General features: G+C 61.2%; 2 protein-coding genes across 2 annotated transcripts in view; one reads left to right on the forward strand and one right to left on the reverse strand.

The window, feature by feature from the left end:
• Nucleotides 1–6827, forward strand: part of ITGB4 (integrin subunit beta 4) — a gene marked incomplete at both ends in the record, with an annotated part of 36086 nt that extends 29259 nt beyond the window's left edge. The window contains 10 exons of the mRNA XM_080714133.1: nt 2245–2427; nt 2504–2635; nt 3232–3426; nt 3888–4130; nt 4741–4890; nt 5336–5524; nt 5594–5749; nt 5832–5996; nt 6079–6186; nt 6688–6827. Of these exons, the coding sequence (XP_080570259.1) occupies nt 2245–2427; nt 2504–2635; nt 3232–3426; nt 3888–4130; nt 4741–4890; nt 5336–5524; nt 5594–5749; nt 5832–5996; nt 6079–6186; nt 6688–6827 (1661 nt within the window). The remainder of the gene's footprint in view (nt 1–2244; nt 2428–2503; nt 2636–3231; nt 3427–3887; nt 4131–4740; nt 4891–5335; nt 5525–5593; nt 5750–5831; nt 5997–6078; nt 6187–6687) is intronic.
• A 516-nt stretch (nt 6828–7343) lies between these two features.
• GALK1 (galactokinase 1) lies at nt 7344–11722 on the reverse strand (the record flags this gene model as incomplete). The annotated part of the gene is made up of 8 exons (XM_080714256.1): nt 7344–7415; nt 7489–7651; nt 7728–7878; nt 9493–9674; nt 9785–9920; nt 10115–10234; nt 10600–10789; nt 11558–11722. The coding sequence occupies 8 exons, from the start codon at nt 11720–11722 to the stop codon at nt 7344–7346; spliced, it is 1179 nt and encodes a 392-aa protein (XP_080570382.1).
• Nucleotides 11723–12186: the final 464 nt, after the last annotated feature.

Consider the following 12186-nt stretch of genomic DNA (forward strand, 5'->3'; position numbering starts at 1 on the left):
GGGAGGCCTGGGGCATCTGGAGGCTCTTGGTCACATTTGGACTGGACTGCATTCCAAGGGGGGGGTGTTATACACACTAGGAGGTCACAAGCCCCAGGCACTTTCAGGTAACTGGGGTGGGCTCATTTTTACAAAGAATTGCCAGATTTAGCAAATAAAACCACAGCCACCACATGGTAGTACAGGTCTGTAATTCTAAAACTTGGGAGGAGAGCCGGGCGTGGTGACGCAAGCTTGTAATCCCCGCACTTGGGAGGCTGAGACAGGAGGATCACACAGGTTCGAAGCCAGCCTCAGCTACTTAGTGAGGCTCTCAGCATTTGGGAGGCTGAGACGGACAGCCTCAGCTACTTAGTGAGCCCCTCTGCAACTCGTTGAGACCCGATTTCAAAATAAAGAATAAAAAATAGGGCCAGGGGTTATAGCTCAGAGGTAGAATTCCCCTGAGTACCATCCCCAGTACTGCAAATAATAATAATAATAACAACAACAACAACAACAACTTCCTTTGGAGCTTCTAGAACATTCTCTGGTTTCCTGAATCTTCCAACATGGCAAGCCCACCCAGTCATGTCTGGGTCCAGGCTCTGTCATTCACCTAGAACTCAATGAAGCCAGCCATGGTGGTGCAAGCCTACAATCCTAGTACTTGGGAGGCTGGCTGACAGAAGGATCACAAGTTCAAGGCCAGGCTCAACAACTTAATGAGGTCTTTTGCATCTTGGACACTGTTTCCAAACAAAACGTAGTGGCACAGGCTTGTAATTGCAGCACATGGGAGGCTGAGACTGGAGGATCGTGGTTAGTGGCTAGCCTCAGCTATTTAGTGAGGCTCTCAGCAACTTAGTGAGACCCTGTTTCAAAATAAAGAATAAGCCGGGCGTGGTGGCGCACGCTTGTAATCCCAGCACTTGGGAGGGTGAGACAGGAGGATCGCACAGGTTCCAGGCCAGCCTCAGCTACTGAGTGAGGCTCTCAGCAACTTAGTGACCCTGTTTCCAAATAAAAGTATAAAATAGGTCTGGGGAAGCCGGGCGTGGTGGCGCACGCTTGTCATCCCCGCGCTTGGGAGGCTGAGACAGGAGGATCGCACAGGTTTGAAGCCAGCCTCAGCTACTTAGGCTCTCAGCAACTTAGTGAGACCCTGTTTCCAAATAAAGTATAAAATAGGTCTGGGAGTATAGCCCGGAGGTAGAAGCCGCTGGATTCCACCCCTAGTACCACCAAAAAATAAATAAAATAAAATAGGTCTGGGAGTATATCCTGGAGGTAGAAAAGCCCCTAGGTTCCACCCCCACTACCACCAAAAATAAATAAATAAAAATAAATAAATAAATATAAAGAATAAGCCGGGCGTGGTGGCTCACGCTTGTAATCCCAGCATTCGGGAGGCTGAGACTGGAGGATCACAGTTTGCAGACAGCCTCAGTTACTTAGTGAGGCTCTCTGCAACTTAGTGAGACCCTGTTTCAAAATAAAGAATAAAAAACAGGGCAGGGGGTATAGCTCGGAGGAGGTCAAATGCCTCTGGGTTCCATCCCCAGACCCACAAAAAATAAAGAAAAAAAAGTAGGGCTGGGGGTGTAGCTGGAAGGTAGAATGCCCTTGGGTTCCATCCCCAGTACTGCCAAAAGCAAAGGCTGGGGTTGAGCTCAGAGGTAGAATGCCCCTGGGGGTTCAATCCCTAGTAACACACACACACACACACACACACACACACACACACACACACACACACACACAGAAGAAAGAAAGAAATTCACTGATCCCCTCTGCTCTCCTACGGCTTCGTGTCCACCCTCCAGGTGTGAGTGGGTGGCCTGGGCCAGTGTGACAGTGTCAGCCTTCAACCTCCACTCCACGCCCCTCCCTCCTCAGTCACAGAGCCCACTCCTCTCCTCCCTCTACCCGTTCCGTGGCCACTGCGCCCCAAGGGCAGCGCAGACCCCCGCTCTGCTTCCTTCACCTGGCACAGGGCCTGGGCTGTGAGCGTGGGTGGGGACAGAGCTTCATGGGGCCGTCTTGCATGCTGGACTGTTTCTAGGTAAAGGTGACAGCAGGGCCACCCTGGCTTGCCTTAGCCCGTCATGCCAAGTGCTAAGGGCTCGGCCTCCGCGGGTCCCCAGCTTGCTCCCCAGCCCTCCAGGGGGGCTCAGGGCCCCGTGCCAGTTCTGCTTGGCGAGGGGCGGGGCCAGGACCAGCTGGAAGCTGGGTGGCCCCTCTGAGACGCTGTGCCCGCCCCAGGACCCATTGGGCCCATGAAGAAGGTACTGGTGGACAACCCCAAGAACCGGATGCTGCTCATTGAGAACCTGCGAGAATCCCAGCCGTACCGCTACACGGTGAAGGCGCGCAACGGGGCGGGCTGGGGGCCCGAGCGGGAGGCCATCATCAACCTGGCCACTCAGCCCAAGCGGCCCATGTCCAGTGAGTGGTGGGTGGGAGTGCAGGGTGGGGGCCGGGGGGTCGCGCTGGGCACTGGCTCACCTCCTCCACCCCGCAGTCCCCATCATCCCCGACATCCCCATCGTGGACGCCCAGGGCGGGGAGGACTATGAGAGCTTCCTCATGTACAGCGACGACGTTCTGCGCTCCCCGGCCGGCAGCCAGAGGCCTAGCGTTTCCGATGACACCGGTGAGTGGGGCTTCAGAGGATGGCGGGGTGCTGGGCGCGGGGGCCGGGGACCACTGGGTGTGGAGGACCAGAGGAGGCGGCACCCCGGGCAGCAGTAGGGTGAGCTTAGGGTGCTGTCCAAAAGCCCTTAGCCGGGCTCCCAAATGCACAGCCTTTAACTCCAGCTCCACTGTGCGAAACTGGATGGATCACTCGCCCCCTCTCTGCCTGTGTTCTGATCTGTAAAATGGGCCGCCAGTCACGTGATGCTTGTGTGGACCATCCTCGGGCACCTTTTCACTTGTACTTCCTTCTATGGAGCCCCCGTGATCGATTGCACACTTGCCCCAAGGGGCTGGGCTCGGGCGTATGAAAAGCCGTAATAATTCTGAGCCCAGCTCGGCTGCTCCTTACACCCTGAGGCTTCCAGAACTGTCCCTGGGAGGCCCACAGTGGCTACTCTACTTTGTACAGCTCTGGGCTCAGAGCCCAGCCCTGTCCAGGTGGCCGGGCTTCCCTGTCCCTGCAGGATGTCAGAGGGCCGCAGGGCTCTGCCTCCGCGCCGCCGACCTCCGCTGCCCCCGACGGTGCCAACGCGGCCCTTCATTGTTCCCAAGGCTGCGGCTGGAAGTTCGAGTCCCTGCTGGGGGAGGAGCTGGACCTGCGGCGCGTCACGTGGCGGCTGCCCCCGGAGCTCATCCCGCGCCTCTCGGCCAGCAGCGGGCGCTCCTCCGACGACGGCAGCGGCGTCGGGGGCGCGGCCGGGGAGGGCAGCGGCCGGGTCCGCAGCGCGACGCCCCGGCCCCCGGGAGGTGACCACCTGCCCTGGGGCGCCCAGCCTGGCCCCGCGGAGGCTCGCTTGCAGCCGGCTGGGGCTTGGGGTGGCCCGTTGCGCTGCTTCAGGGCCCCAGCCTGGGCCAGGCTGTCCTTTAGAGCACCCTGCCCGGCCAGGGCCCTGGGGCAGCCCGCTGGCGAGCCTCTGGAACGGAGGGATGCCCAGGAAAGTAGCCTGGGCGCTCCTCAGGGCCCGGCTGAGTGCAGGGCACAAGTCCCGCCGCCAGGGCAAGCCAGGCAGGTCGTGAGAGCATGTTGCCAAAGGACTTGGGCTGGGGAAGCCTGCCTGGCTTCCAGGGCCCAGTGCGGGTAGCTTGAGGGCCACTGTATTTACTCCCAGGCCTCCCAGAGGGTAGGCAGCCCCGGGCCCTACAGTCCAGGGCCACAGGCTGCCCTGTAGGGCTCTGCTGCAGGCCTGACTGACCCTTCCCCCCCGCAGAGCACCTGGTGAACGGCCGGATGGACTTTGCCTTCCCCGGCAGCGCCAGCTCCCTGCACAGGATGACCGCAGCCAGTGCCGCCTACGGCACCCACCTGAGCCCACACCTGGCACACCGCGTGCTGAGCACGTCCTCCACCCTCACCCGGGACTACCACTCGCTGACCCGCACGGAGCACTCCCACTCGGCCACAGCCACACTGCCCAGGGACTACTCCACCCTCACCTCCCTCTCCTCCCAGGGTGAGTGCCCCGGCCAGCCGCCTGCCCGCCAACCTCCTCCATCCCCGCTGAGGCAGCTGGCACTCCCCACCTCTCACTCTCCTTTTGTCCTGCCCTAGGCCTCCCTCCCATCTGGGAAGAAGGGAGGAGCAGGCTTCCGCTGTCCTGGACCCTGGGGTCCCGGAGTCGGGCTCACATGAAGGGGCTCCTCCCCTCCAGGGGCTCTCGAGATTCTATAATCCTGGCTGGGCAGCCAGCAGCACCCTCCCAGGGCCCAGGTAGTACAGGGTGGCTGTGCCATCTCCAGGGCCATCCTGTGGCACTGCTTTCCAGCCACACATCACAGCGCCCACCCACCATCTTAGCCTCATTCCATCCATAGACCCTGGGCCGCTCACAGGCGCTAACCATCACCCCATCCTCAGAGCCATGCCTAACCTGCGGAGGGTGCGGGCTGGGGGGCCAAGGAGCGGATGGAGCCAGCTGAGGAGGGGTGGGGTGGCGGCTGGCAACCTCACAGGGCTCACCCACTTGGGGACGTGTGGACGCTGTCGTCCATGTAAACGTGTGAGCGGAGACAGCTGTGACTCTGCCAGGTGACCCCAGACTGACAAGGTGCCCCTTTCTCCAGACTCCAGAACTGCCGTGGGCGTGCCCGACACACCCACGCGCCTGGTGTTCTCTGCCCTGGGACCCACATCTCTGAAAGTGAGCTGGCAGGAGCCCCAGTGCGAGCGCCTGTTGATGGGCTACAGCGTGGAGTACCAGCTGCTGAATGGCGGTGAGGCTCGGCAACCCTTCCAGGCAGCCAGTGGGGTCAGGAAGTACAGGCCCATCCGGCCCCGTTGTGCCTTGGTCTTTTAAGGCCTCATCCATCTCCCATGCCCGTGTCTGCCCTGTTCGTTCCCTATGCGAGGACTCCCATGTCTCTCCTGCTCATTCCCTAACAAGGCTTTGGGGACCCAGGACCTCTTGCTGCTCTGAATAGCCTTTCTGGCATGTCTTTGGGCGGACACATCACAGCAGCATGACTGGGGCCCCTACCAGGGCATAGGCCTTGGCCAGCATGGAGGCGGGATCGCAAGCTCCTCCCCCTTGAACCTGCATCATACGTAGCCGCCCTGGGCGCTGACCAGGTGTCGACAGCAGCCTGCGAAGCACGGGCTCTGCGAGGAGCAGGATTAGGATTAAGACGGCCCTACTGTCTGCCTCCACCCCCACCCCAGGTGAACTACACAGGCTCAACATCCCCAACCCCGGCCAGACGTCCGTGGTGGTGGAGGACCTCCTGCCCAACCACTCCTACGTGTTCCGTGTACGGGCCCAGAGCCAGGAGGGCTGGGGCCGGGAGCGCGAGGGGGTCATCACCATCGAGTCCCAGGTGCACCCGCAGAGCCCACTCTGCCCTCTGCCAGGTGAGTGCTCCCCCCTGCAGCTGCCCACGGTGCCCGGGGCCCACCCACACTCTTCCTCTGCTCCCCCAGGCTCTGCCTTCACCTTGAGCACCCCCAGTGCGCCGGGCCCACTGGTGTTCACCGCCTTGAGCCCAGACTCACTGCAGCTGAGCTGGGAGCGGCCGCGGAGGCCCAACGGAGATATCCTTGGCTACCTGGTTACCTGTGAGATGGCCCAAGCAGGAGGTACTGCCCGCCCCCAGGGCAGCGCTGGCTGCAGAGGGGTTAGGGAAGGGGCCACAGGGCTGAAGGCGTCTTCCCTGTGCAGGGCCGGCCACCACATTCCAGGTGGACGGAGACAACCCAGAGAGCCGGGTGACAGTGCCCGGCCTCAGGGAGAACGTGCCCTACAAGTTCAAGGTGCAGGCCAGGACGACCGAGGGCTTCGGGCCGGAGCGTGAGGGCATCATCACCATCGAGTCCCAGGATGGAGGTAGAGCATCCCCGCTTCTCCGCCCCCGCCCCTTCTGTGGCCGGGTGTTCTGCCATCCCGACTGCCTGATCTGCCCCTCCAGGCCCATTCCCGCAGCTGGGCAGCCACTCTGGGCTCTTCCAGCACCCACTGCAAGGCGAATACAGCAGCATCACCACCACCCACACCAGCACGGAGCCCTTCCGAATGGGTGAGTCGACACCGAGGGCCAGGGAGCTGGGGAGGCGGCTCAGCGGTACAGCACTTGCAAGCATGGACAGGGCCCTGGGTTCCATCCCCAGTACTGCAAAAATAATTAAGACAGCCGGGTGTGGTGGCGCACGCGTGTAACCCAGCATTTGGGAGGCTGAGACAGGAGGATCACAGTTCGAGGACAGCCTCAGCTACTTAGTGAGGCCCTCTGCAACTTAGTGAGACCCTGTTTCAAAATAAAGAATAAAAATAGGATAGGGCAGGGGGTGTGGCTCGGAGATCAAATGCCCCTGGGTTCCATCCCCAGACCCGCAAAAAAAAAAAAAGACTGGGGGTGTAGCCCAGAGGTAGAATGCCCCTGGGTTCCATCCCCAGTACTGGGAAAAAAACAAAAAAACAAAAGAAAGGACAAAACCCAAGGCAGAGGGGGTCTTGGCTCCCAGAAGCACAGGGCTGGACAAGGAACCAGGCAGGATCCTTTCAACCTCTTCCCCTGCAGATGGACTGACCCTGGGGTCCCAGTGCCTGGAGGCAGGTGGCTCCCTCACCCGGCACGTGACCCAGGAGTTTGTGAGCCGGACACTGACCACCAGTGGAACCCTCAGCACCCAGGTGGACCAACAGTTCTTCCAAACCTGACCCCCACAACCTCATCAGTGTCCTGGAACCCAGGTCTCCCCCCACCACCTCTTCACCTACTCTATCTTTGGACCCCCAGGGGCCCAGCGCACCTGCATTCTGACCACACCGCAGCGTAGGGGCACGTGTTCCCTGGGAAGAACAAAGGGGGCAGAGGTCCCAAAAGGCCCTTGGGCTGCCCCCCACCTGGGCCCAAACCCATCTGTAACCAAAGAGCTGGAACCATCACAAGCATCCAGCCTTTGCTCTGCACTTAATAAAAGACCTTGCTACGGCTACTGCTTGGCTCTCCCGTCAGTGCCTCGGGAGCCTGAGCGTGCCAGCCTAGAGTAGATCAGTGGTTCGGACAGTGCCCTTCTCCAGCCTGCGAGCACACGCCCACCTCTGGAGCCAGGCGGGTACCACGGTCAAAGCACAAGTTTATTGGGCACCCAGATGAGGATGAGGGGTGCCCGGTGCAGAGCAGCTTGACCTGTCGCCTCGGCCCCACGCCCGCGTGTGCCGTGCCAGGGTGCCTCACAAGCTCAGCACCTTGGCTCCGTCGGCTGCCTGGGAGAGGTAGAAGGTAGCGGTGCCGGTGTACTGCTCCTGGGGAGAGGCGGGTGGGTCTGAGCGAGGGGTGGCCACCTCCCCGCCCTCCCCAGCCCTGGCACTCACCCACCTGTATGTGCCGCATGGCGCGGGCAGCAGCAGAGGCCTCCAGTAACGTCACTGTGCAGCCACCAAAGCCGCCACCCGTCATGCGGCTGCCGTAAACCCCAGGCACAGACAGGGCGGCCTCAACCAGCTGGTCCAGCTCAGGGCAGCTCACCTCATAGTCATCTCTACGGGGAGGACAGAGGAGGGGTGGGCCTGGGACGCACCTGTACCCGGCAGGTGCGGGCGGCCCACGGGCCTCACCTGAGCGAGTGGTGACTCTCCACCATGAGGCGGCCGAAGGCCCTGTAGTCCCCACGGTTCAGGGCAGCCGCAGCCTGGGCAGTGCGCCGGATCTCGCCCACCACGTGCCGTGCTCGCCGGAAGCCCTCCTTGCTCACCAGCTCTCTGCCGGCTGAAAAGGGAAGGGGTCGGCACCTCCCACCACTTGTGGGCCCCAGGGACAGGGCCCCATGACCTCAGGGCACATCTCAGAGCCTCCCTCCTCCTAAAACAAGACACCTGCCTCACTCTATCGCCCAGGCACAGGGGGACTGCAGGAGACAGTGCGCAGGACCCCCACAGGGGTTTGCAAAGAGGGCGCTCAAAAAACAGCAGCTCGAGTGCCCCTCTCCCACACCTGGGGCTTTTAAGGTGAAGAGGACACAGTGCCATCCCCCAGAGACCATGAAAAGGCCGTGTTATGACTTCAAACGGCTGGGAGTCAGGTGTGTGGTGCACTCCTGTAATTCCAGTACTTAGGAGACTGAGACAGAAGGATCACAGGTTCCAGGACAGCCTCAGCAAGTAGTGAGACTCTCATCAACCTAGTGATACTATGTTTCAATATAAAAATAAAACAGGGCTGGGCATGGTGGCGCATGTTTATAATCCCAACATTTGGGAGGCTGAGACAGGAGGATTGTGGTTCAAAGACAGCCTCAGCTCCTACTTAGTGAGGCCCTTTGCAACTCAGTGAGCCCCAGTTTCAAAATAAAGTATAAAAATTAGGGCTGGGTGTGCAGCTCGGAGGTAGAATGCCCCTGGGTTCCATCCCCAGTACTGCAAAAATAAATAAAAATAAAGCTGGGCGTGGTGGCGCACACTTGTAATCTCAGCATTTAGGAGGCCGAGACAGGATCACAGTTCGTGGAAAGCCTCAGCTCCTACTTAGGCCCTTTGCAACTCCGTGAGACACTGTTTCAAAGAATAAAAACAGGGCTGGGGTGTCTTTAGGATGTAAAATACCCCTGGGTTCCATCCCTAGTACCACAAAATAAACAAACAAAAGCCAGGCATGGGGGTGCACACTTGTAATCCCAGCATTTGGGAGTCTGAGACAGGAGGATCGAGGTTAGCAGACAGCTTCGGTACTTAGGCCCTTTGCAACTCAGTGAGACCCTGTCTCAAAACAAAAAATAAAAAATAGGGCTGGGGGCGTAGGGGTGTAGCTCGGAGGTATAGAATGACCCTGGGTTCCATCCCCAGTATCACAAAAAAAAAAAAAAAAATAGGTCTGGGGGTGTAGCTCAGAGGTAAAATTCCCCTGGGTCCATCCTCAGTACCAGCTGGGACACTGAGATAGGAGGATCTCAGGTTTGAAGCCAGTCTCAGCAACTTAGTGAGGCTCTCAACAACTTATCAAGACCCTGTTTCCAAATAAAAAATAAAACAGGGTTAGGGAGTATAGCCTGGAGGTAGAAGGACCCTGGGTTACACCCTTAGTACCATACAATAAGAAAAAAACAGTATTGAACAAATAAATATAAAATAGGGCTGGAGTGTAGCTCAGATATAGAATGCCTCTGGGTTCAATTCCCTATAACCACAAAACAAAAACAAAAAAACAGGGCTGGGAATGCAGCTCAGTGACTGGGTTCAATCCTAGCACCTCAAAACAAATTGTTCTCCAGTCCCTCTGAGCTGGAGCCCCAGGTCAGCAGTGTTTGGGGGAGGAGCAGTGCACGCCAAAGGGCCAGGGAGGCCAGGGGTAGCCAGCAGGTCAAGGCCGCGGCAGGCAGGCTCTCACCCTCCAGCTCCTCCAGCCGCACCTCCCGCAGGCTCTCCTTGCCCAGAGCCCGCGCCACCTCCTCACACTGGCGCCGCCGCAGCGGGTACTCGCTGGAGCCCAGGGAGTGGCGGACGTTGGAGTTAGTGATGAGCACGGCCAGCTTGGGGTCAGACAGCGGTACCAGGCTCGTCTCCAGTGACCTGAATGGAGGGGAGGTGAGGGGATGCGGGCCAAGGGTCTGCTTGCCCGGCCGGCAGCAGGCACGCTCCACCCAGGAGCTCCTGGTTACGAGGCAGAGGACGGGCCTGACCTGCAGTCAATGAGCAGAGCGTGGCCCTTCTGCCCCAGCAGCGCGATGAGCTGGTCCATGATGCCACAGGGCACCCCTGCGAAGCTGTGCTCCGCCCGCTGACACACCTGGGCCCGGGCAGCTAGCGCCCCGGAGTCTGTGGCACAGGGTGAGGTGGGAAGCTGGGGCCCAGGAGGCGGCACAAGAGGTGGCCACAGGGGGGCAGGAATACCTCCCATGACACCCCAAGGAGACTCCCCATCCCCCTAGGCCACAGCAGGGAAGAGCTCTGACCCCCAAGGGACCTCGGGAAAGGAAAGGAGGGTGGGTTTGAGGCTGGGCCGGTGGTACCTGGGCAGAGCTGCTGGAGGAAGGTGTAGGTGGCCACTTCCAGGGATGCCGAGCTGGACAGCCCACCCCCCAGGGGCACGGAGCTGACCACCACTGCACTGAAGCCAGGGAGCGGAGAAGCTACAGGGGACAGAGGGGATAGTAAGACTGGAGGCTGGGAGGGTGGACACAGGAGGGCACGTGTCTCAAGAGTCACAGGCCACTAGCCTGCTGGGGCCACTGCCCTCTATCCTCCTACTGCCTGAGGTCACTGGGGCAGTGCTCCTACGTGTCCTCCTGATTTAGGGCCCTGGTAGTCACCAAACTGAGGTTTGCCTCCTGACTCCCCCAGTCACGTAAAAGGAAGCCCAGGGCAAGTTTCAGGAACCCCTCGGGGCATCAGGATCCTCTATACAGTAGGAGGCTCCACCCTGCAAGTTTCGCCAGTGTGGAAGACGTGGGCTTTGTGGCTGTGCGTGAATTTGGCCCAGGTCTAGACCCCATACCTGGGTAGTGCTGAATAACTCCCTTGACATAGTTGGCCCACCGAGGCGTCCCGGGTTCCAGCGACCGCTGAGCTGTGGGCAGCGGGAACTGCAGCCGCTGGGGCTCATCGGCATCTTTGGCGGTGGTGAGGAGGGAGACAAGCCCGTCTGTTCGGGGGCTACCCACCAGCAGGGTCACAAGCTCCAGGGCCTGGCAGGAGAGAGGAGTATGCATCCTGCCCATGGAATCCACCCCCCAGAGACTCAGGCCCCAGCCAAGATTCCGCAGCCTCAGGCAGGACCACAGAGGAGACAACTTGAGTGAGCAGAGGCTCTTTCCGGGGCCCTGGGGGCCGGAGCACGACTTCCTGGGTCCTCAGGCCTGGGGCCGGCTGCAGCCAGAGTGCAAACCTGGACTCTGCCCGGAGTATGGCCCCCAGCGGTGGGGCAGGGGGGAGAGAGGGCAGGCTCCTGGGAAGACAGGATCAGAGAAGTTTCCTGGCTTCTCCGGGGGGCAGCCTCTGGTACAGTAACCCCGCGCTTCCCAAGCTGCAGGGTGGGGCTGGAGAGGCCAGGTGGAGGGCTAGGAAACACTCAAGGTCACACGCAGGGCCGCGCTGCGACTCTGAGATGGTCCCTGGCCCTCTCTGGGCCGGTGTATAGCAGGGGCTGGGCGAGGAGGATGAGAGAGACATTCGGCCAGGTCTGCGACTGCCCTCGGGGAGGCCAGGGGCCGGAACGTCCCCCATTACCGGCCACACTGGGCCCCCTCCGCACTGGAAAGAGGAACCTGCTCCAGGTCAAGGGTCAACAGCCCCCAGGGGGCGGGCTGGGGGAGGGGCGCCCGCACACTCTCCGGGCTACGCTTCCTCTCATCGCACGTGGAAAACCGCCTGTCGCGGGGTCTCTTCCGCGAGCTCGACCCCCGCCCCGCCTTCCCCGGGGAGAGCGCCCCCGCCGCCTCCCCCGCGCCCCTCACCATGGGCAGCACCAGGCCCTGGTTGTAGTCCGTGTGCTCCCCGATGAGGTTGACGCGGCCCGGCGCCGACACGGCCAGCTCGGGCTCGGCCCCGAACTCCTCCCGGAAGGCCCGCCGGGCCTCGGCCAGCAGCTCCTGGACCTGGGGCGGCCTCGAAGCAGCCATGACGCCCCGGCGGGATGCTGGGGGCGGGGCCACGGGCAGGCACATCCCTCCCCGAAGCCCCGCCCTCCATCCTGGCCCCGCCCCTCCCTCCAGGCCCCGCCCCGAGGCCGGCCCCGCCCCCGCCTGCGGAATTCACCTGCTGCGGGGCGCTGACCCCGAGCCTCCGGCCCAGCGGGCGGCGGCTGCGTGACCCTCAGTGGGATTCTGCGCTCCCGACGATGTCCCGCCTGGACTTTGGGGACGACGGGTGGCGACAGCTTGAAGGAGTGTGGCTTGAGCGGCGCTCTGCACGGCCAGAGCTGCCTTCCGCTGACCCTGGAACCTGTAGCCCGCCTCCCGCCCAACACATACCCATCCCCACCTCCGCACTCAGGTAGGCCGTGGAGCTGGCCCCCGGCTGACCCGGGTGCCCAAAGGCATCTGTAGGTCGTTGGGAGCAGCAGCAGCAGCTGGGCGAAGTCAAA

Source organism: Muscardinus avellanarius (assembly GCF_963383645.1).
Source record: "Muscardinus avellanarius genome assembly, chromosome: 16".
Taxonomy (NCBI): Eukaryota; Metazoa; Chordata; class Mammalia; order Rodentia; family Gliridae; genus Muscardinus; species Muscardinus avellanarius.